Source organism: Engystomops pustulosus, chromosome 1 (assembly GCF_040894005.1).
Source record: "Engystomops pustulosus chromosome 1, aEngPut4.maternal, whole genome shotgun sequence".
In the NCBI taxonomy this organism is placed as follows: domain Eukaryota; kingdom Metazoa; phylum Chordata; class Amphibia; order Anura; family Leptodactylidae; genus Engystomops; species Engystomops pustulosus.
In genome coordinates this window covers 67,360,160-67,386,121 of record NC_092411.1, presented here as the reverse complement: position 1 = coordinate 67,386,121, position 25,962 = coordinate 67,360,160, and the positions used below count along the sequence as shown (strand labels likewise).

The following is a 25,962-nucleotide window of genomic DNA, read 5'->3' as shown; positions in this document are numbered from 1 at the left end:
GCATATACATAGAATATGTCTTTTTTTCCTATTCAATTCAAAAGGTAAGGCTAAATTCACACTACCGGTCCTTCCCTCCATTAAAGTCAAGAATGAAGGTTTAACATATTAGTTAAAAATCCCATTGCCATCAATGTATATTTTATGTCATCCGTTATGTTTGCTTTAGGCAGTGATCTGTTTCCCATGCGTTATTTTCGAATGGAGGAAAAGTACTGCAGCCCCGTCATTTTTTTCTGTCTTAAAGAGGCATGGATAATGGATCCCTCCCTAAACGGATGACATAAAATATACATTGGTGTCAATGGGATATTTAAGTGATACATTAAACCTTCAATTCTTTACCTTATAACTCAGATAAGGAACGGAGGGAATGAACAGTAGTGTGAAATGAGCCTAATCCAGGAATAAAATGTATGGTTGAAAACAGAACCTAATTGCTCATAGATTCTGCCTGATATTCCAGCTTGGAATGGAGCCAAGTTCAATACCAGCTACAACCTTAAGATTGGAGTGGCGCTGTTCTTTGACGGAGGCTGGTAGTGTACTAATGTAACAAAGTAGGAAACAGACCAGGCACAAACAAGTATCAAGTTCTATATTTAGCGTCTTTAACATAATAATTGCATTTTAGTTGTTTAACAAAGTATTTGTTATTTGTAGTTTATTATACAAACGAGATACAGTACATGATCCTACTGGAATTACATGTCCACTTGTTTCAGTACAACAGGATCCCTGTAATCCGACTACCCTAAGTGCTTAACTCAATCCTGGTACATGGACATCCCAATTTACACACAAAACACTAGACTGCCATGAAATCCTTAAGTTGCACTTAAGACATTATACAGTACTTACATCAGAGATGTTGTATAGGTTAGACTTTTATACAGATTTCACTGTAAGCAGTATGACCCCCAAAACAGCCTCATACCAGGATGCCCTCTGTTGGACTTCTGACTCTTGAAATTTAAATGTTAAATTCCAAAGGACTCCGGCATAACTATTAGAAGAAACCACCACCGTATTGTTTTACACTCAAAGTGGAAGCAATCATTTGGACGGCTACTCAAAGATGACTGTGATCTGCCTAAACGGCAAAGTGTTGATGAATACTGGCTTCATAATAGCAGAAACAACACAATTAGGACATATTTTGCAATCATATAAACCATTCAGAATTTACCTCCCGATAAACTTATGGCATGTATAGGAAATATTTCATACATGTTATAGACCCTTTTATGACTTAAAAGAAGTGAGGTCCTATTAGCAATATAAAATATGCAAATCTGGCAAAGAGTGTTGTAAACTAAATCATCTAATACAGGCGGTCCCCTACTTAAGAACACTCGACTTACATACGACCCCTAGTTACAAACGGACCACTGGATTTTGGTAATTTATTGTACTTTAGTCCTAGGCTCCAATAAACAGCTATAACAGTTATTAAAGGTGTCTGAAGTCTTAATCCGGGTTCTTATGACAACCCAACATTTTTAAAATCCAATTGTCACAGAGACCAAAAAAGTTCTGTCTGGGATTACAATGATAAAATATACAGTTTCGACTTACATACAAATTCAACTTAAGAACAAATCTACAGACCCTATCTTGTATGTAACCCAGGGACTGCCTGTAGTTGTAAAGTTAGACTAGACGGCCTTTAATTCATCAGATTTTTCATTTATTACACGTTTATAAATCTGGTGCAGTTTAAGGCTATCTACACATGCTGCAGATTTTGGTATAGAAAATCTGCAGCGTAATAAATTCATAAATAAAGTGAATGTGATTAGGAACAAGGAATGGAGATGACACTTTTTTTCCGCTTGGAAATTGTTGCTCGATGTGGAAAATAAAATAATGTTACTTTTGGGAGAGTGAAAATCTGGATCAACATGTGGTTTTCATGCAGAATCCATAAAGGCAAATCTACATCAAATCTGCATGAAAAATGCACATAAAACCGTGGGTATTGGATGTGGAGTTTCATGCTCAAGGCTTTCTCCCTGCCTAACTTTTAAGACACTATTAGTAAAGCTCAAAAGGCTGCTGAATTGAGACTCAAATTGTCCATATACTTTAGATGTCTGTTAGCTCAGGACACTTGAATACAATAAATTCACTTGTCCAATCTTTATCTTCTCATTTCGGAGGCCCCCGTATACAATAAATGGTTGAATCAGTCAATTATTTGGCAGGTTTGAGGAATATTTGTCCATTGTTTAAGATTATCCCATTTTCACAGTATGGGGGGATAACAATCTGATCATTAGGGATCTGACTGCCCGATTCCTCACCAATCACAAGAGCTAACTCCAGCACTCATAGAAGCTGACAGAGTGCATGGGCCGTGCATGGGCGTCTCAGCAGACATATAGGGGATGATTTAAAATGATGTATTTGTTAAAGGAAATCTACTATTAGTTTTTATGCAGTGTGAACCATACCTTGAGAATGCTGTAGCGACACTGAAGCAGAAACATATCTTGTTTAATCCCTGAACCGAGTGGTTTTGCTCAAAAAACAATTATAATATTCAGGACCTTGGGAAAGTTGGGTGCAGACTGTCTGCAGTACATAATACATTACACAGAGCTTCCTGAACTGTCCAGATAGGAATTAATCAACCTGAGCTGGATGACTCATGCACAGCAGCTGGGGGATGGTGCAGTGATTGATTACTTCTACCTGTCAGGGACAACACAGTGAATACAGCATTCTCTGAAGAAGTGCATAATTAAGCTAAGGAGCATGCCGGAGCAGCCACAGGAGCGACAGACCCTCGTTGTCAAAATGTTAATATTTTTTTTCAGCAAAACCACTCAGTTCAGGGATTAAACAAGTTATGTTTCTGCAACAGTGTAGCTTCAGCATTCTCAAGGTATTTGGGTTCACAAAGTATAAAAGGAAATGGCAGATTTCCTTTAAAGCCTACATGTAAGTTTCTGCACAATTTATGCTGATATCCTGACTACATTTACTTAGCAAATAATGATTGCATTACTTTTGATGACGATATTGGAAAATATGACATGGTTAAAACAAATTCTCCTGATGGAGAAATGTTTAATGGTGGTAGAATTAGCTGAAAGCTGTTAAATCTCCTTTATGCATCTAAATTCTTTAAAAGCAAATTCTAAGAAAAGGGCAACAGACTAAGTGGAACTACTTGTGTAACCGTAGACGTGGTGTCCGGTGTGATACTGACACGTAAACCACAGCTTGGCATAGGACTGTGCAATGGTGTTCACACTTTGGTTTACTCAACTTGTATGACGGCACAGAAATAGAAATGCCCCTCATGAATAGCATTTACACATTCAGCCTCAGGGCATGTGTGACATGAGAGCAGGTCGTGATAAAGGCAGAAACTTTTCCATGAATCTGTGAATACTATTCTAGAGCCCCGCTATAACACAAAGGATAATATACAATATACAGAAAACTGCATAAGACTGTTGATCAGTAAGATGCTGCTGCACATGAAATCTTCAGGGGACATTTATCAGGGCAGTTTTCTTGGCAGAAAACTGGTGTGCAAGCCCTAAAATTGCAATTCACCCCTACAGTCTAGCCCCTGCAGTTCAGGACGGAGCTCACAGACACTCATTTCTTGCCATCAAACAACACATCGTGAGGAGAGAGAAACTGCAAGCTACAGGCAGATAAGGCAGATTCTTTGTCTGGGGAGGGATATATATATACAGATATGTAGCAGAGCTGACAGTGTGTAATAGGCATCTCATGGATCTTATCATCTCTGATCTGTCCCATCTCTGTGTCAGTGTATTAGTCAGTAGACAGATGAAAGTGCATATACACCTTGTACCCTGATAATCTAACCACATTGTCACCCCACAGAACTAGATGAATAATATTGTGTCTGCTTAGAGAGTCTCTGCCCACACCCTGAGATTTTGCACTGAGCAGCCTAGGGAGAGATAGCAGCTAAAGCAGCAATAAAACTGAGTAAATTGAAAAGTAAGGGGTTAAAATGATCTTTATTGTGTTAACATCACTAGGGGATTGAGATTTGAGAACCCATTTAACTCCTGGCATCTAATCATTACAGTTTGCAGGTAGAAGGCAATAACTAAAAAAAGGTAATATTGATAAAATTAAAAGGAAAAACAATTACCGAAGTGTTTCTTTAAGTGACAGTCCACCTACACATGTCACAGTATTCTAGTTCTCTGCTAGCAGAATCGCTTTGAGGCCACAATATACATTGGGGCAGATTTATAAAAAGTGTCCTAAGGTGAGACAGTGCAGAGTTGGACTAGACAGTCTTATTCTGCACCAGATTCATATAAGTGTCTGCTGCTATAGGGTTGGCACCAGGTTTCAGTAGGCCCCTGGGAGACAAAACCTCTTTGGGCCCCTTTGCAGTGAACTCATGGCAGCATTAAAAATTCAGAAACTAAAACAGTCTCCAGTTCCCTAAAATAATCCCTTTGTCATAGCAAACAGCTCCCTCATGGTTATTTTATATAACGCCCCTCTCACCTCCTTGGATTCCTTATGTACAGCCTTATGTGAGCCCTCCCAGCAGCTCTGGGCCCTGGCACTTGCCCAGGTATGCCCATTGCTGGTGCCGGCCCTGTGGTGCTAGATGATAAATCTGTCCTAGTATAAGACTGTATGGTCATACTCTGCACATCCTATTAGTTGGCCTACTTTATGCCAGAAAATTAGAACAAAGTTCTGTCGGGTCAGCAGTATTTTTGGTGCACGGACCTTTTTTGGCGTGAGGCTACGCCCCCTTTGTCGAACTACTCATAGGAGAGCCACAAAACTCTCCTAAAGGGTCTAAAACCCTTTATAAATGTGGTGTAGGCAGTTGTTTTAGTGCAAATTACAACAGAATTCCTTCTTATACACATTAATAAATCTATCCCATTGTCTACATGATACCTTACCTATGTTTGGTGAGTGTCTCCTATTACCTGACAATTCAGAATAAAAGCCTGGGTAAAACCATTAGAAGAATCATACATTTCTACAATCCCATCCAATAAACTGTGACTTTAAATCGATGTGGGATAGCTGATTTCGCCATTAAGTCCTGTGTTTCTAGAGGATATAAGGAGAGAATATCTGGCATTGTACATTACTGTACTATGATCATTTGTGTAGTTTTACATTAATGGAAGAATTGAAAAGAGATGAGTAAAGTAGTGATATATTTCATCATTTTCCAGGAGCTTTCAGCGATTACTACCACATTCCAGCAGTGCCTGATGAGAACAGTGTGTTACTGCCACCTAGTGTAATATTGTGATATGTGTTTTCTAGAGTAAAAGTATGAACCTGTAGCTTAATATTGTATTCTACCTCTAAAGAGGGCAGTATAACTTGGGGAAGAATAGGCACAAAATAAATGTATTAAGTGTAGATAAGCATAAATGCATGGGCTGTGGACAAAAGCAGATTATTTATGTAACAGTTTATTAATAAGTGTATAGTTAATATTTCCACACTTCATTTATTATTTGGCCCTAAGATGAATCACGACAATTGATCTTTACTATAGCCATGTGGCTGTTGTTGTGGGATCCCTCTCTGACATATAATAATTCTTACCCCTGGTATATGACCCCTAGCTCTCCAGTCAATTCCTTTCCGGATAACTTGCTTGGCCACAATGTGTTGCTCTGATTGCTGTTTTGTTTGTCCCAATATTGTAAGCAGCTAATCATAATAATATAATGAAGGTGCAGGTACAGCACAATTGTGTCTGCTATCTAGTGGTAGTCTGTATCCTTCTAAATACTGAGAGCTGCATGAAAGCTATATCATGTTTGCATGATTCTTAACAGGAGCTATAATATCAGTGTAACCTCTGCTCATGTAATAAGTGTTGACCACACATCAATATCTGATATGGGAATATAGAGGGAGTCTCTGGATTTGGACTTACACATATACCTTTTTCTCCTGCTAGCATCCTGATCACTTGGGGTTTCTCCCAGAACGTATGCTTAGTGGAGGGCTTGGATGGATGCCATACAGTTGCATCCGTCCCCATAGGCTATTAAGGCCTCTGCTGAGCGTAAAGGAGGGAGTAGGATGGAAAGATGAATCTTGCTACATCTTCCCATTGTGTTTCACACAGTATGTGTCATATACTTGTCAGACAGAAGCAAAGAGAATGCCTCCATCTGCCAGTATATGTCTATAGGTACATATATTGTTTATGTTAGAAGCTTTCCTGTTGCATACACCATATGAATATCCATATAAACTTGGTGTGGAAGTAGCTTAACCTGCAAGTGCCATGATCATCTTAGTCCCACCGTATTAGCCTGCCCAACACCTCCCACTTGTTCCCTTATTCCCAGCCCAGTGCTTGCCCTGTTCAGCCTGATATATAATCCAGATACATAAGATACACAATCCACTGGAGTTAAAGCACTGCATATGTGCAAGAGTTCAGGTAAGATTCAAGTAACAACATTGCGGTCAAATGTAGCTAGCCACTCTGGCACCTAACATCATCTTCACTAAAACATAAAGGTTATGGATTTTAGGAATTTGGGTGGTTGTAAAGCAGGTTGCCTGCCAGTGAGTTTGGTCTGAGAGACTCGCTCTGTATGTTTGTGGGATTTCCTGGACCAAAATCTCTCATACAGATATGTCATACATTATGTGAGAAAACATGCACCTGTCTGATGGAGGCCATCTGTAGCCTTAAGCTCTGGTGTTATAAAACAAACCATAAACATTTAATGTATATCTTTCAGCCATCTTGCCTGCAGGCAGCTGTTAAGGTTCAGATAAAACCATGACAGAGCCTAAAGGTGATCATACACAGTAGATTGTCTGGATTGTCTCCTACCAACCATGAGATGTGTATAGGGGTCTCCTGAATCTCACTGGCAGTAGATATCAGGAAAAGCAATGAATCAGGCATGTTTTTGTTCTCCGATGTGTTTGGAAGGGGGCTATTCTCTTCTCACCAGTCAAACATGTGTATGAGGTGGTCAGGAGGAATAGGTCAAAATAATGAGCTATAAAATGGCAGATATAACAACAGAAACCTACTACAGGGATTATAACTATTAACTCATTTATACATTGCAGTGCAATGTACACAAATATAAAATGGTGCAAAAACGCTTTTCCCATAGCAGAAGTTCACTATGGTCTAAGCAGACTTGTATTATACTAAAACCCTAGTACAGTTACATTACATGTAATACATTTGTTCATTATTGTTAGATGGCATGGGTTACTCATACAAAAATAATTTACCTTCTACACCAGCACACGTTATACTGAGATACCCGTCATATCATGTTTTCCTGTACTGTTAGGAGACAGCTTCATGTTCAGTACAAATTGCATTCTCATTGCAAATACCAGGCACCTGTCTTCAGGAAGAGCGCACCAGGAAAGGGTCATAGAAATAGACAATTTACTGCACGCTGAATGCGAGGCCTTCATACTCTTCATTGCCTCAAACACGTATTAACGGTCTTACAGTACAATTCCATTCTGTAAGTCCCAGGTACAGACAACTAGGGTTTCTCCAGATGTACCAGCTTGTAGCAGCTATTGCTGACCTCTTGGAGTTAAGACGGTTAAACCATTATACTGCAGAAATTCTGTATAATATAATAATATACACAACATGGCCATAAGTATGTGGAAACCTAAACAGGGCCCCTTGTGACAGTGCATCAATCTCTGGGACAAATCGTGGCATCCAGCATGGTAAAGCGTGACTTATCCCTCTAGGACGTGTTCCCCTGATCCTGTGTCTTACACCTCTTTAGATGACTCTTGCAGGGGTTGGTAACTTTAATATGGTATGTATAAGACCCTAAAAGGGTCTCCAATTTTATACTTACCCTATTAAAGTTTGCCATTATCTCTCTGGGAGCAGTGGGTCACGTGACCAAAAGGCAGCAGCACTCAAGGCTTCCTGTGTGGTCCTGTGTCCTGCTGGCTTCTGACAGATGGGAGGGGCCGTGCAGTCATTACTCCTCCATATGTGGTTGGAAGGATGTGCAGATACATCAGCATACAGTAATGACTGCACGGCTCTCTCCATCTGCCAGTAGGACACATGATGTCACAGGAAGTCCTGAGTCTTGCTACCTGAGTGTTACGTGACTCCCTGCGATGAACAGGAAACTTTAACAGGGCAAGTATAATAATGATCACTGTCTTGGAGATAGTGGTAGCAACCAGAGCAGCTCTTGATATACATGAGAAACTTCATTTGGAATCCTAGTGCTTCTTGATGGATTGAAAGTGACTTAATGTAATGTAGACCCTAATAGGGTCCCTTACTTATCCTGTTAAAATTTGCTACAAATGGCCCACCTATTTAATATTAATTACATCGATCCTGTGTGTGGCTGCTCTTGCTTTGATGTTTCTTTTAGGGGTAGTATTGAATTCCGTATGTTGATTGTGAGGTCAAGCAAGATGTAAAGAGATCAATGTTATGCCTTATGGTTGGTAATGTTCTTAAATAGGAAATGTACTTTCACCCGCCAATAGTGCAAGTGAATATAAGAAAAGTTTTAGTATTTATTTCAGGGTATGTTCACACTGAGGATTTTGGAAAAAAAATATCCACTTTAGGATTTCCAAAAACGCTTTTTGGAAGCATATTTTGAGCCTCCCATCAATGGGAGTTTCTGAACTGAATTTTTAGCTGGAGCAGGAAATTTACAAATGAATTTATAGGGAAGCAGGCGAAATTTTTTTATGTCAAAATCCACAGTGTGAAAATGCTTATATATATTCCTCCCTGAAACGGCATCTACCACCAGTACGAAGACCTATATGAAAATGAGCCTGTTGGGCTTCAGGCCCCATATGTGTTAGTGGAGCCTGGTGCCGCTCAGGGTGATTTGCATACAGTCTTTCATCCTGGTGGTAGATGTCCTTTAAAGATCTATGTAAAGTGGAGGGAGAAAAGATTTATTTGCGGAGACAAGAGGCACACAGAGACGTGACATTTCTTTTGAGCGTTGTACCTCACTACAGTGTTTAATTCACTGCTTTACTGATGTCCTCCATGCTGCTCCTTACCTGTATGTGAGTTAGTCTTATACACAGCACACAGTTACTCTATGGGCTGTGTATTTGACACCATATCAGCTATTCTCAAATAAAACTCAAGGAAAACTGTTAATTGGATATGTCATCCCCTATCAGGAAAAAGGTTATAAATTCATGGAAACTTCCTAAAGCTAGACCCACATACTTCTGGCCGTGCAGTACAAATAAAATTACATAAAAACTACCACCGGACACATAGCAATTTCAGCAATCTGTTACTTGTAGCACTTTATATGCTGACTATTTCTGCCATAGCTCTCTGGTATATTATGTCATATTGGACAACCAATCTGTTACATATGTCAAGGCAATACATATTGAGTTTAGAGTCTTGCAGACTGTATCATCTCTTTAGAGGGTAGGTCTGATCGCTGTCTTGATATCTATGAGATACTTCATTTGGACAGACTCCTAGGGCTTCTTGATGGCTTGAAAGAACAGTGAATTAATCTAATCCAGTGGCAAGCTAAAGTACATCATTGTTATCACGGCTACATCTCTGCGGTTTTGATCAATGTCCATTATCAAAGCAGCTTCAGCTATTAATAAATTCCAAATATTAGGTAATAAAATATCGAAAATGTTTATAAATATTTTTTTTCTAAAAGATTTTCTTTGTTTTACCTTGAAAATTGTTTCTCTTATTTTTTTTTTTCTGTTAAATTCCTCGGGATCATCAGGATATTTGTTACCCTCTTTGTCTACTTCACAAAACAGAAAAACAAAAAATATAGATATATAAAATATGCAATATTTAAGGTTCAATTACTCTGTTCCATAAGGTGGATTCACAGAGTGGGGTAGAAACAATAATTCTTTTTTTAAATTACAGAGATAGAAAGAAGTTTCAAAATTCCCATTCCAGGGTCTCTTCTTTATTTGCGGCTCTCTCAAGCCTATGGATAATGTTATTTAGATTTGCCATTTTTTCATTCCTCCTCTGGTTGTTGGGGCTATGTTTTGTGGAGGGATGCAATGGTGCAGTGTCGCTGCCTGGGCTGGAAGCATGAGTCTTAATAGGCATGGTGACAGGCAAGGATGGAGAGATGGGAGCAGAACATGACGGAACGGGAGAAACGGACATCATGAGGCCCGGAGAAGAGGCGGCTGATGGTGAGTTCAGAGACACTTCGAGGCTGCAGCGGGACGATTCTATTGTAGACTTAAAACTGATGGGGTCAGCCGGTGACATCTCTGCTCCCATTATCTCTTTATGTGTATGTACAGAAGCAGAACAGTCATGGGTCACAGGATGGTGAGATTTCTCAAGAACAGAGTTGCTTTTCCGTAAATATCGTAGTCTCTGGGAGCCATCACAGTGACAGGAAGCAACCTGTTTTTCTCTAAGCGCTCTAGATGGCTCTGATTCATAACCCGTTCTTGGCGGTGTTTCCGAGCCGCAAGACTCACATTGGTTGGAAAAGTCATAGTTATCTTCTTCCGGGCTCTCCTTCTTAATTTTCATTGCAGTTCTCACCTCCCTTGAGTAGCAGCTACTATGCAGCATATGTTTAAAATCATTGATGACTGGCTTCCTGTCTCCTGCTTCAGAGTCCAGGCTGTTAGGAGTCAGCTCCCTGTGGGGTAGTGTTGTAGATGTAAAGCTGTCACAGCTGTTTGGTTCTTGGTCTATATCATTTTCATGCTGGCCTTCCATTAGAATCTCCCTGCGCATGCGTGACCTAAAGATATAGATAGCATAGGTAACATTGTTAGCAATCTCAAAGTACAGTTTATACAGTTTATGTAGTCATCCATGATTAGAAGACATGACTTTTTGAGAAAAGCAACCATTGGTATCTAAAGGTTGAGCCTTTGATATCTATGAGAATTATTAAGCTGCAATGCAAACACAAGCTGTTGACCCCCTTAGTTCTGAATTAAATAGCATGCACCTTCTCTGATACTATTCCTCATCTGATGTATAATTATGCATACCTGTTGATATCTGGTTTGCACAAATTAAGGTTTTATATAGGATAGATGCATAAAATCAAATCCATACATATTATGCCAAATCCCACCAATATTATAGTATAAGCTATTTAGGCATAGAGAGCGTTTTCCAAGCCACCAGAGAGGAGACTACAAGAAAAGTTCATTTATCATCATAAGTAACATGTGAGCTCCAAGTTTAGTTACTGTGACTATAGATGTGTTGTTAAAGAAAGGTGAGAGGTGAGGGAGTTTAAACTTCAGAACTGCTTAAAGGGGTCGTCTAATTGTTTTAAAAAATATATATATTTTGTGCTGCAGGGAGTGGGAATAATTCACAGGTCTTCTGCTTCCAGCAATGGTTGTCTGAATTACTTTTTTGTGTCACCATTAAGCGCAATTACTAAATTCTGCAATTACCTGGCGGAAACAGAACAGGAGAAGTTAGTGAACTTATTTTATGTTTAATTTTTCTCCTGCAGCACAAAAAAAAGGATTAAACTAATAGTCAGGGCAACCCGTTAGGCAGAGTACACCTTGTATATGTATTTTACTATACTAAACTCAATAAGGATTGAGTGTTATTTTTAATTATTTCTGGTGCTGGTGCATAGAGATGAACGAGGCAGCCTGCGCATGCGCGACTGGTAATCTCAGGGTGTGATGGGGGTACATCAGACCCTCATTCTCGTGATCTGTGGAGGGTCCCATCAACTTGCTTTGTGGGAAAACCCCTTTAGCGTGACAGACAGTTTGCACTGAAATTCTTTCATGTTAACATATTCAATTGTTACATTAAAGTTAAAAAGATTCTATCATGCAAAGTTTTTGCCTCTGAAGCAAAAACTGTTCTATTCAGGTTAGATAAAAAACCCAAAGCACCAAGTCCCTATTCATGGTTAATTGAAATGATCTATGAAGGCTTCTGAGCAGCGTTGGAACATCTCCTGAGACCTGTCAACCAAAGTCAGACGCAGCCTGAAGCTGCCAGACACCAGGAGAATGTAAAAGAAAAATCAAGACCTGGGGAATAGAAAGGTAAATGCAAAAAGAAGCATCTGTCCTGGAAATTGCTTGGTTTTGCCTTATGTTACTGGTATTTCTTGTATGAAGTGTATATATATATATATATATATATATATATATGATTACAATGCTGTACACATAATGTACCGGTACACATAAGTTCCTGCTTCTTTATGTTCAAGGTAGGATTTTCATCATGTCTTCTTTTTATAGTGAAGCCATAACTGAAAAAAAATCTACGCATTTCAAGCCATGTTTCTGGCTCTTAGTCACGGATCATTACTAAGAGCCACAAACATGGTTTGAAACGTGTAAATCTTTTTCTATAGATGTACATCTCTAGTTTTTAGCATGTCTAAATAAAATGTAGTATTTATAATTTCTTAACAATTGAAGTGCTCAAGATTCCTTTTTTTTCCTGACTGCAAACCGGAGCCGACATGGATCCTCCTCCTCTCCCTGCACTCCATAGCGAACAACGGTGTATTCACATGGTGGTAAGACGAACATTTAAAAAAAACAAACTTCTGACAGCAGGAGGAGGAGCAGCAGGCAGTATCTTTCTTCTGACATAACTGTCCAAGTATGGCCACAGCCAAGGTCTCCAGTTAGTGGAGGCTGGGGATGGAAGCCATACAGTGACACCCATCTTCCATAGGCTATTATGACTTCTGTTAAATCGATAGTTTCATAGTTTATACGGTTGAAAAAAGACACTTGTCCATCTTTGCTTATAGCAGCCAGCAGAATTAAATACTATAGTCTGCTAAACTATTCCATCCTGTGTTTGCAGCCACTATTTTGGCCTATATTGGCCATATGACATCAATCAATCATTTAGCACCTGGGTCCCCAAACTACGGACCGCGGACCGTTCCTATTCGGTCCCCCGTGGGCTTCGACAGTCGGAAGCTCCTGCCCTTCACTGTATAGTGCTTGGTGCGGCCGGAAACGTCCGATCGAGCACTATTATTGGAGCAATGTGGCCGGAAGACAACTCCGGCGCACATCGCTCCATTAACTAGGCTGCGCAGTTGTGTGACAACTTCATCACGCGGCCGCGCCAGGGAGCCCAATATGTGAAATAATTAATTATGGGGGCAGCATAGGATATAATTAATGATGGAGGGGCACCATAGGAAATAATTAATGGTGGGGGCAGAATAGGAAATAATTAATGATGGAGGGGCAGCATAGGAAATAATTAATGGTGGGGGCAGAATAGGAAATAATTAATGGTAGAGGGGCAGCATAGGAAATAATTAATGGTGGGGGCAGCATAGGAAATAATTAATGGAGGGGGCAGAATAGGAAATATTTAATGGTAGAGGGGCAGCAGAGGAAATAATTAATGGTGGGGGCAGAATAGGAAATATTTAATGGTAGAGGGGCAGCAGAGGAAATAATTAATTATGAGGGGCATCATAGCAAATAATTACTAATGAGGGGCAGCATAGGAAATAATTAATTATGAGGGACAGCATAGCAATTAATTATGAGGGGCAGCATAGGAAATAATTAATTATGAGGAGCAGCATAGCAAATAATTAATGGTGGGGGCAGCATAGGAAATAATTAATTATGAGGGGCAGCATAGGAAATAATTAATTATGAGGGGCATCATAGGAAATAATTAATTATGAGGGACAGCATAGGAAATAATTAATGGTGGGGGCAGCATAGGAAATAATTAATGGTGGAGGGGCATCATAGCAATGAATAGACCCAATTAATTAATTAATTGGGCCAATAAATAAAATAGTTCACAAGGGGGTGCAGTATATTAAATAAGTCACATGTACCGCTATTTAATTTTAAACTTTAGTCCGGCCCTCCAACGGTCTGAGAGGGACAGTGAACGCCCCCTATGTAAAAAGTTTGGGGACCCCTGATTTAGCATGTATGTAATGTATGTATGGAACCCATCCTGATGGAAACTGACAACAGAGCCATATGTTTCTTGTCCTACCTGTAGTTATGAAACCAGTTTATGACGGTGTTGGTTTTGAGGTTGAGCTGTAAGGAGAGCAGTTCAATGGTTTGCTGTGTTGGGTAAGGTTCCAGCTGATAAGCTTTTTTCAAGGCTTCCTTCTCTTCTAGTGCAAGAACCACTCTTGGCTTTTTCATCTGCAACAGATTGTAATCCTGTGGCTGGAGGCTGGGGCTTGCACAATCCGTTCTAGTGTTGGAAGATTCGCTGTCCGAGCCAACACTTATGAGGCCATAACGACGCTTCAGATAAGCTAAATGTAACAGAAATAACTTTTTATCATCACAATTACATTACTGCATAAAACTCCAGCTGAGCAACATTCAGGAGCAAATGCTGAAAACAGCAATTTAAGTTTGAGGAAGAATTATTCTATACCGTCAAAAAAAGGTAACTAGATGTAAGCCTGCGCAGCCTAGTTCGTGGACATGTTTTTTCTTTACATAACCTGCATGCTGTAGAACCTTTTTTGCAGTTACAGTTATATTCATATATTTAATCTTTCCAAAGATCTTTTTATACCTAGGCCTGTGGCCAGGACAAGGGGTCATCTTCTATAAAAAGAGGAGTGGCGGATCTAAAATTGCCATAGACGGGGATTCTTCGCTCGGCGAGCAGTGAGACTATGGAACTCTGAGGTTGTTATAGTGAATACAGGCAGTCCCCGGGTTACATACAAGATAGGGTCCATGGGGTTGTTCTTAAGTATATTTGTATATTTTATCATTGTAGATCCAGAGGTCACAGTGGGCAGAGGGCTCTGTATTTAACTAGGGGTCTGTAAGTCAGGTGTCTTTAAGTAGGGGACCGCCTGTACTTTGTCCATGCTCAGGACAGGCCTCGATGCCTTTCTTGTGAACTTATGAGAAGAAAACCTTTGTTTAATCATAAAGGTTGGACTTTATGGACTTGCATCTTTTTCAAACCCTATAAACTTTGACACTATACTATATATTTTAGGCAGCTTTCAGATGAGGATTGGTGGGCCACTCAGGACCTCTGTTTCCTAGGCAGCTAATAATATATTAATCCAATTGTTTATAATTCATCATTAAAGTTCTATAACACTTGGTTAATTCATATGTGTAGATGCCTTTCATATGCCTACCTCTACATGAAAAAAGTGCCAGATTGAACATTCTAACTTTATTCATCTTGTATTGGCCTGTGATTAGCCCCTTTTTAGAGGAAAGTGCTTTCCTTACTTTCTACTGTTTAGAACTAGACTGTCGCTCTCTCCCTGACGTTATTCTTGCTTGGCATCACCCAGGACGGCGACTGGACTCACTATGAGTAGTGAGGAGGGGGTTGTTGTTTAGTTATTGTATAATCAAAAACAGACTTTTGGCAGACACGCGATGTCCTATGTTTTATCCTCTTTCTTATTGCTATTTGCATGTTGCACAGCACTATGTTTAATTTTCTGATGTCAATAAAGCGAATTAAAAAAAAAAAAAGCAACATCCCACTGATCAATGCCCAACTTTCGAGAATCCTCGTGACATGACTTGGGGTATTGGCAAACCGGTTAGTCTCTTCCAAAAAGAAAAGACACCCAAACACAGACAGTGCTGTATTAGAGGCATTGCTCCTCATACAGTGCAGGTAACTGGTATTACTAGAATAGAGGATATAAGGAAGGCGAATGTATTTCTTATAGCAGTAGCCATGTTTCAGGAAATGAATGTTATTATTTGTATGATGAAAAAGTATATTGGAAAATTGTATAACTTATGCATCAATTCCTCATAGTTTTTTAGATCTCTGCTTGCTGTCATAGTATAGGACGCTTCTATGTTTACTTCCAGTGGACATAAATCTGACCTCGGTCACAGAGGGGCACGGCACCTTATAACACACATCAATGCTTACTCTCAGTGATATGGACGAGCCAGCAAGCAGAGAGATCAAGAAAACCGCAAAGGAATTAATACAGAAAGGCAGCACTAGAGGCATAGTTTTTCTGAAAACACACATACACATAGCAACATATTTCATACCGTCTACTATGACAACTGTGTCACTAAAAGTGAACAAGGAGGTGAAAATATTATTGGCTTGATATGGACAATGCCAACACCTTTTGGTAGAATTGATTATTGCAGGAATGATAAAAGGGTTTTACTGGACCCCTGGAACCCCCATAGGGGTTTGGGCAGGGATAAAAAGTAGAATATAATAGTATAACTACTGTCAACAAGATCGGCTCAGAGCAGGAACCAGTAGCCATACAGGGGTTTGTAACCCTGCCCCAATGTTTATGGTTTTTTTCTGGAAACTTAATGTTAATTAGTTGCTGTTGAAGTTTTGGGAAATATACAGAAATCTGCACTAACTTAGAAATATGCTACATATATATGTCCGTTTAAGTATAGTTTTTTATTACGGTTTGTTTTTAACACTCACCCTTTTTTTCCATCTTTTTCATGTCTCTCAGTTTTTCTATGTTGTGTGGATCACTCAGCCATAGCTGCATACGAACAAATGGCTCTCTGCCTTTTAAACTCAGCTTATGCCAAGGCTTGGGCCGGGACAGTAGATCTGATACAGACCCTTGAGTAAGGCCCAAAATGCTTTCTCCAAATAACCTTTGACCTGAAAAAGGAGTAAAGACCAGTATATATTACTGTTTGTGCTGCAGCACTTTAGGAAGGCGGCAACTATGAAGCATTTTATGTAATGTACAAAATTTACAAAAAGTTTAAAATAGGTGCATATATTCTACTTATTTATATCTTGGCTATTACATTTCTTTTCTTTCTGGTTATAAAATGTCAAGATTTGGTTCAGCGTAGCAAGAAAATAGAGGTAAATGTTATCAGATTTTGGCTACAAATGTTCGCCATATAAAGTGGTTTATAAAAGAAGAGCAAAGAGTAGTATGGTAGCAAGTAATTATATATAGCAATTATATATAGACTGAGCTTTATCCTGAAGTCTCCTTGACTTCCTCCAAAAGTTTAATGATAAATCGAGAACTTCAAAAAGGAACCATAAGCATAGGTAAGCGAGAATAGTTTTAGAGGTCTACATTTGTAGACACAACTAGTTTTTATACTGAGTTTGTACACATAAAGGCAAGGCTGTAGAAGCATTTACCTAAATTATTGTCTGTCAACACTTCCTTAACCTTCTTAGTGATGGCATAGGTGTCAAGCTCTGGAGACATTGCCACAATTTCTTGGATACCTGCTGAGGTCACTGGGTGGGGGTTTGGGAATGTTCTATTATTGAGTGATGAAACAGATCTACTCTCAGGTTGCTGATTCTCTTTGCTGCTTTCCAAACTTAACACAACTGGTTCAGCAGGACTTTTTTCTTGCTCTGATGGGCTTGGTGACGGAGATGGGGATGGATTTGTTTCCAAGGGACTTGTTGTGCCTTAAAAACAGAAATATATTAACAAAACTTGGAAGGATCTATACTTGGTAGGTTCAGAAACAGACAGCGGCACACAGTTTTTTAAATTCCCTTTCTTTACAGTAATTAATAAATATAAAAAATATATACTTTTTTTTTAATAGAATAGACTAGTTAAAGTTAATTTTCAGTACTTGGTTATGGTATTTTTGGATGGTAAAAAACCGAAGTACACACTGATAGAAGTGTTTCAAGTACAAAATTTAGCATATTTACTATATAATACAGAGGATGCAAATATCAAACATCACAGAACATAAACATATAAATCGGAACTACATGGGGCGACACAAGGTAAAAAGTTTTTATTTTGTGAAATGGTCAAGTTATTATTTATAAAATTTTTTTTAAAACATATAACATTTTGATTACTAGATTTGATTTTGAGGAATAGTATGGAAATAATATTAAATCTACATCTAAACCAGAATCCAGTATTCCCATCCCAATCCATGACCCAAAGAGATAGTTATACTAGTGGAAGTCTATTTATATGAAATCAAAGTCTAGATTTTGTCTGGTTAGAGATCTGGCGTGATTATTTGGATAATTTCTGTAATTTACTGTACTGTAACATTGCTTAGTACCGTACTGTGACATCATCTTATTATCCCTATACTATAAACTGTGTGTATCATCCCTGTACCATGACATCACAGTGTGCATTGTCCCCCCACTGTAATGTCACGGCGTGCATAGTTGCTGTACTGTGACATCACAGCACGTGTTGTCCTTGTACTGCGATGTCACAGCGTGTGTTGTCTGGGTACTGTGACGTCACAGAGTGTGTTGTCCCCATACTGCAACATCACAGCGTTCATTGTCTCCATACCGTGACATCACAGCATTCATTGTCCTCATACTTTCTTATCACAGCATGCATTATTCTTGCACTGTGACATTACAGCGTCCCCGTACTGTGATATCACAGTGTGCATTTTCCTGCACTATGACATCACTGTCTATATAATGGCTCTACTGTGACATCACTTACTATCATAATCTAAACCTTTTAAAAAGTGCTGCTGAAAGTATCATTTTGCACTGGGGGCCATGCATATGTGTTAAACTAATGCATTGAGTCTTGAAACAACCCAAACTTTATAATTAAGAATTTAATTTAATTTTATAACTAACATACTAAGTATGTTATGTGGAGTAAAAATTACATTTTAATTCACCTTAAGGCCTATTGCCAACGACCGAGTTTGTTGGGTGCAAATCACATCGTAGGTTTTCTTGAATATCTGGCTCGAATGCTCTTAAACCAGAACCGAACTGGGCATGTCTGTTTAGTTCTGGTTCATGAGGGTTCGACATGATGTTCCAGCAAACACACAATGTGATTTTGATTAGAGCTTTATGCATCAAACTAGTTTGTGTAAAATAGGACTAAGTGTCTGGCTTTACACTTTACATCGTAAGAAGTGACCCTCTTGCAAATGACTTTACTTTTCTTCACGAAAGAATAATACTGTAGCATTTTTTTATGTTGCCCTGTTGCCTGGGTATTTTTACAGGACATGTAAGAATAGCTCACCAAATGTTTATAGCTACAGTGAAATAACTGGTTTCCTTTTCAGTGGAAATTTCTATAAGTACCTTGTGACAGAGCTGGTTGCTGGTTAATCCCCTGACCAAGCTGATCAGTCAGCCACAGCTGCATGCGAATAAAAGGTTCACGGCCTTTCTGGGTCAACTTACTCCATGGTTTTGGTCTGGACAACATGTCACTCACACTGCCTTGAGATAATCCCAGCACCTGAGTAAACAACATAAGTTACAACAATATGGTTATTGTATGTTCAACAAAAAATTAAAGGGAACAAATCAACAAAAATTAAAGGGATCCTGAACTATGAGCCCCCACAAGTAGTGTATGAAATGTCCTTTCTAGAATTCCCTCTTTTACCTAAAAATTTTTTAATTTTCGCGAGTCGTCTCTTCCTTAATAGAAAGTGCAGAGATCTGGAAGGAGAAAGCAGTGTACACAGTATAGTGACAAGGCTGGGTTACTGCAGCTTAGCCCCTATTCACATGAATAAAGTTTTCAGTTTTCTAAAAATCAGGAAAACTGGATATAAAATTACACTATTCAGATGATCAAAACCATGAAAATCTGATACAGTTGAACAACAAAATAGACTGTCCAAAATCCGCAAAGGCTCCAAGGGAATTGGCTGGTAGTTCCTAAGTGGACTTCCTTATCATAGTAGTAAATGGAGCAGTAGTACGCTGCACGTACACCCCTCCATTCACTTCTATTATACAGCAGTCCCATAGAAGCAAATGGAGTGGGGGTCTCCACCTCCGCTTCATTGACGTACAGGCCCTTCTTCGTATGATTGCTGGAGATCATGTAGACACCTATCCTCCAAAGGATGATACAATTATCTTGTGGATAAGGGATATGTTTCAATTGTGAAAAAACTGCTTTACTATACAAAAGAGGATATGTAAAGTATTATAAAATGACTGGTTCTCATGGTTCAAGATGGATAACACAACTGAGCCTCTGTAATACCTTTTCTCCAAAGATTCTTTGGCAGATGCCATTCTTTGCTAATTTCTCCTTAACTTGTCTGGTCAGATCCAAGGTGTCCACTTCTCTGTACATGTAAAGCTCATATTGCTCTGGAGTGAGAGGGGGAACAGTGGGCTTGAGATTCCTAGGAACATAGGCAGGGTAGTAGGAAAGCTGATTTACATTCGGACTATCCAGGCTTCCTGCCTCTGTCTTTATCTCCACAATCTTATGTGATTCTTCTCCATTGGGTACATCTTCCTCATTTTGTGAAGTCTCAATAATTTCCCCTTTCTTCCAAGGGCGACCATTGACCGTACTAGAGTAACTTGAAGATGATGAAGATAATGATGGAGACACAGAGTTAAAGGGACGGCTCAGGAGGCTTTTCTCAGATGCCCAGTGCTGGTCAAAGTATGACCCTGCATCACCTATTTCTGACTTTACTTTTCGGATAATGCTTTGTACAAAAGCTGCTGGAGACAGTACACTAAGAGGGGTCTGCGTGGAGCTTGTGCTAGTCAGAAGGCTGCCGTCCTCCTGCTTAATGTACATATGAGGTGTTTTGTGAATGGAGGGAGTGAGAATAGGGCACTCATTTGGAGGTGTGGGGATGGACCTATGGCCATTGCCTGATTCGATTTCTAACAATGCCCGCTGTTGTGCCTGCATCTCTCTTCTTGCCTGCTCTAGAATATTCTTTATTGCATCTTCGGAGCTGTTGTTACTGCAGGCAGGTGATGATAAAGGAGCACTCGAACCTTTTGTTTCACCTGCATGAACAACAATAAAGCAAAATGCAGAATGAACAGAAACATAATGGGTAACATGGATGTAGTATCCAAATGATTGAAGGCAATATACATATAGAAGAGCATCAAGCATTATGTTTTATTCAACTAACTTATTTGTAAATACTTGGATTTCATTATGAAATATCAATTCAGCGTTATCTCTTCTCATAACTTTGTGTAGTGCTATTCCTTTTTTTTAGATTTACTAAAACTATCAGATTAAATAGCTTTCTTGGTGGCACCAATTGTGGATGCATCCTTGCAAAGTCTAGCCCAGTCAGCGCTGATCAGATTGCAGGGATACAACTGCATAACTTAATGTTTAAAAATAGATAATACAGAAGTGCTATTTCATTGGCTTTTTATCTTCTGAGATAAGATATCACAGTGTAGAAAATCCTAGATCTGAACACAACTAAATCTGAAATGTTAAAGTTAAGTATAGAAACGGGCAGCAGGTGGCAGTATAACAGAACGCTGCTGGTTCTACAAGCAAGAACAGGTCAGAAATGTAGCATGTACAGTACTGTTATCTCTAATCATTCTAATGTATGTTTTTCTTCTTCTGATTCTTGTAATTTTTAAAAAAGGTTTTTGTCCCACAAGGAAACTTTTCCTTTAAAACTTTTCCATCCTTTGACCGCTAAAAATGTAGTTATTGGGCTGTTATGGGGCTTTCACTTATATAGGGAGTTAAAGGGAAAAATATATAACAATATTTCTGCCACAGTTGTATCTTTGATCGTATAACCTTGTGATGTCCTTGAATCAAAAGTTAAAAAAAAAAAATAATAATAATAATAATAACAGAATTGTACAGTGCATTTATTACATTTTTCAGTGAAAGTTCCATTTTTATCTTTATGCATATGAGTTTCTCTGCCAATTAGAGAGTCAATCATTGCATATGAGGGCAGTGCTAAATAGTGCTAAATAGTGATGTGCGGCAGAAAAAGAAGAAAAGAGGTGCACCAGCAGTCAAGGCCTGCCCCGGGCTTATAGAGGCTGATCTGCACAGATAAATATAGAATTTCTGAAACAACTTGCAAACAGGAAAGGAAGAGGCAGATTTATCAGAAGTCTGAGAGCAGAACAGAATCAGAGCTCAGCTTTCATTTTATAAACTGCTGTGGGAAAATGAAAGCTGAGCTCTGGTTGTTTGCTTTGAGCAAATAAATCACTCCAGGTGAATTTCCCCTGGTACCAAGGTGAACTGTGCCATCAGGTTTATACCTGTGTTCCCTTTGCTTCTTAAAAGGAATCTGTCACCTACTTTTACCCCACTAAAAACTATGAGCCCACCGAGTAGAGTATATTTTTTGTAGCATTCCCTCTGTTAGGTGAAGTTTAACCTGTATACCTATTTTAAAAATCACCTCAAGTCATGTGCAAATGAGCAGAAAACAACCATGATTCATAGTTGGGAATGCAAGGTGCAGATAAAGAGCCAGTTCTCCCCCCCCTAACAAACCTGAGTGAAGTTGCCCCCCCCCCCCCACCTTGTTAAAATCTGGTGTAAAATGTTTGTGCTGCTTTTGCTTTGAATATATTAACAAAATTGTAAAGGTCAAAAGTTCAACCAGCCTCCCCACATTAACCGAATCAAACAAAACTGGTGTCAAACGTTAGTGCTACGTTTGTGTTGCTTTGTGCAGCAAAATTGTTTGCTGCACAAATTTTGTTTGTGCTGCTCTAATATTTAAGGTCTGTTTAGGGGTTTACATAGGTTAAGGTGTTTAGGATGAACAGGTAAAAAACAAACATAGTGACACTTCTCTGGTTTGATCACCAGGGGGAGCTAGCAAACACATTGTACTTTGGAAGGAATAAACTCCACTGACCTCTGGAAAAAATATAAACATATTAAAAATAGTAGCACAAACAAAAATTTTGCTGCACAAACCAGCACAAACGTTTGACACCAATTTTGTTTGATTCGGTTAATGTGAGTGTGTGTGTGTGGGGGGAGGGGGCTGGCTGACCTTTTGACCTTTCCAATTTTGTTAATATATTCAAAACAAAAGCAGCACAAACAAATATTTGAGCAGCACAAACATAGAACAATTGATTGGCACCAGTTTGGTTTGATTTGGGTAATGTGGCGGTGCTAGTTGACCTCTGATGATCTATGTAAACTTTTATTAATATCTTAAAAACAATAGCCGCACAAATGAAAATTTCTGCTGCACAAACGTTTGACGCCAATTTTGTTTGAATTGAACAAGGTGGGCGCCAACTTCACTCAGGTGCTAACGAACCACAAGCCTTCTGTTATCCGGAAAAAAAAAATCTCTTTTTTAGGGTTGCTTTACACCTATTGTGGTCGGCATGTGATTGCACACAGACTGACAAGAGTTACAGTGTCATGCTGCTGCTTAGCAAGGACTCCTTGCCTCATATATCAATATGGTGCAAAGAATCTCATTCCCAACAGTGTTTATGATCATGGCCATTCAAAATAACAGCTCCCCGTCACATAACCAACATGTAAACAGCTCTGTCACAACCTTGGAGTGAGACCATGGCGCTTCCATGAACACTGGTTCCTATGAAACAGAACTGCAGTCTGGACTGTCACTGTGTATGTACAACACATGTACAAAATCTGTTGCTGTTTGTTGTGCTGCTTTTACAGAAATGCAAAATCTGTAAACTCACCTCCTTTTTGAGATTGAATCTCTTTTTTGGCTTGCTCAAGAATATTTTTTATGGCATCATCTGATCCTGTTTCTGGTGTACGGATTCTTGGTGTAATACTTCCTAGATAACAATAAAGCAAAGTGAATACAAATTTATAGAGTAACTAAACCTTTGAAGCATTTTTTTTTATTTTATTTAAAAAATGAATAGAGCCAGTGGTAACATTAAAAATAGTATATAGTATATCTGCTGAAGCAGTAATCTACAGAGAGTAGGACTGTTTACTTCCAATGGACAGAAATCTGACCATGGTCACACAGGTGCGCAGCTCGTTATAACACACACCTCTGATTACTCTCTGTGATGTAACGAGCTGTGCACCTGTGTGACCATGGTCAGATTTCTGTCCACTGGAAATAAACATAGAAGCTCTCTATGGAATGACAGCAAGCAGAAATCTAGAAAACTCTTAGGAATTCATACAGAAAGTATATTGGAAAATTTAAGAACTTTTCATCATACAAACATTAACATTTATTTGCTGGAATGGGAATGCCCCTTTAAGCAATTTTATCAGAAGTTTAGCCTTGTTTTAAGGTGTTGATAGATCAAGAATCCCAGCTACCATCTCTCATGCATTCAGCTCATTGAGTACAACTGTATTTTGTGTAATACAGGAAATTACCACTTGCCTCTTTGCCGCACTTGAATTGTTCTTAGTGCCAGGACATTTTGCTCATCTGAAAGAAACTGCTTCATCTTAATAAAAGGTTCTTTCCCTTTCACTGTAAGTTTTCGCCAAGGCTTGGGGCGAGCCAGTATCTCGCTTACTGAGCCCTGGGAAAGCCCCAGGACATAGTGTCCAAATACTCGTTGTCCAATATTATGTTTCAGTAGCTGCTCCTTAACTTGAAAAGCTATTTCAGACGTGTCTAGATGTTCATCGTCCACGGAGCTGGAGTTGGTTCCTTCGGATTGATCACTATGTGGGCTAGAATCTTGAGTGCCAGTTGACTGGTGATTGTTGGAGAGAATATTGGCCTTTAATGTGTAGAATGGAGATTGAAATGAATGCATGTGGTTATTTTCAGTCTTAAGCAATGGAGATGTAACCCGATTCTTGACGATTTGTTCCCCTGCCAATTGTTCATTATTACTGTAAACAGAAGATGGGCAAAAGGTCCTACGAACTTTGTTTCCAATGGGTGTTTCCAGCACAGATTGAGCAGGACTTGGTGTAGACACTCGATCTCTTGTCAAAGGAGAAATGGAGTATGGCCTTTCAGCTGGCCCAAGATCTTTTGCGGCATCTTGAGAATGATCTTCATCTAAAAATATATATGTCATGTAAAATATATAAAAATCATAATAGTGACGTAATTTCAGGAAGGTGCCATTATTACAATTTAGGCTAATCTTGTGGATCCTGTCATGTGTAAATAGAATAAGAATTTGGTACATACCACAGTTGGTGACAGTGCTCCGCTTTTCTGGGAGATAGTTCTGTGAGGGGTTAAATGTTTCTTTTTTGATGGACAAGCTTTCTTCTGACTTTGATGTCTCCTGCAAGAAAGAAGTGAAACATTTTATTAAGGGCTTCTAGACAGATCTATCAATATGTAATATTATTTTCACATTAAACAGTGTTCACATTACATACTGGGACAAGATCACAGCTGGATGTAGCAGACTTCATAGCTTTCAATATGCTGGAAGAAAAAAAAAGAATTACACTTGGACTCTATAAAAATCTATGCAAAATCAGGGATTAGTCAAGCGACAATAATTCAGATTCTTCCTTGCTGGTTGTTATCGTTCGATGAGCTGTTTATACCCAGTTTCTACTCTGTATACTTATGACTTATCCAGAGGTTAGGTCAATTAATGGTTGGGCTGTAGCTCAATGACGATCAGCTATTTCACTATGGATGGAGTTGGAAGCAGTCAGAAAGTTCCGTAAAGTCCGAGCTGGATTATTTTCATAGAACAAGGGGACCTGCTACATAATGGTAGGGGGTGTCTGATCCTTTCTCTGTCTGTAGTGTCAAGCAGCTGGGGCGCCAGGTGTACCCCCACCGATAACATAACAACAACCTACCGTATGGAAATCACTCTAGGTATTTTAGGTCACTACTCAGGTGAAACAAGGATTGTGCAGCCATGGGTCAGGTGCTTTGCCTTTCTGATTGTATCTATACACACCAGCGAGTTCACATGAACACGCTCTCAGTCTATGTAGACCCAGAACAGCTGTCACTTGTCAGGGGAGCTCCAGTTACAGGACATATAGAAAATAAACAAGTTTCCAAAAGTCCTTTTCTGATCTTTTAAGGAAAAATGTATTAAAATAAAAATGCTCATCTAAGGCTGTGACTTTAAAGGGGTATTCCAGGAATCAGCATAATTCATATACAAGTGGGCACTCAAAATATAAGCTAATGTGTAATTAGTTGTTATTTAAAATTTTGCTCCCCTTAGCAGAAAATGCTGATGACATAGAGTGTAATGAAGAATTAAAATGCTACTGGCCCTTTAATCAGTCCGTT

The 25,962-nt window shown here is 39.1% G+C and overlaps 1 protein-coding gene across 2 annotated transcripts in view; it reads right to left on the bottom strand.

Annotated features, from left to right (window-relative positions):
- Positions 1-581: 581 nt before the first annotated feature.
- Positions 582-25,962, bottom strand: part of CUX2 (cut like homeobox 2) — a 230,498-nt gene continuing 205,117 nt past the window's right edge. For both annotated transcript variants that reach the window (XM_072142885.1, XM_072142893.1), the window contains 10 exons: positions 25,077-25,125; positions 24,880-24,979; positions 24,105-24,744; positions 23,435-23,532; positions 19,983-20,755; positions 19,061-19,220; positions 17,138-17,419; positions 16,445-16,633; positions 14,018-14,291; positions 582-10,769 (listed from right to left, as the gene is read on the bottom strand). In XM_072142885.1, the coding sequence (XP_071998986.1) occupies positions 9,935-10,769; positions 14,018-14,291; positions 16,445-16,633; positions 17,138-17,419; positions 19,061-19,220; positions 19,983-20,755; positions 23,435-23,532; positions 24,105-24,744; positions 24,880-24,979; positions 25,077-25,125 (3,400 nt within the window). In that variant the 3' untranslated portion in view covers positions 582-9,934. The remainder of the gene's footprint in view (positions 10,770-14,017; positions 14,292-16,444; positions 16,634-17,137; positions 17,420-19,060; positions 19,221-19,982; positions 20,756-23,434; positions 23,533-24,104; positions 24,745-24,879; positions 24,980-25,076; positions 25,126-25,962) is intronic.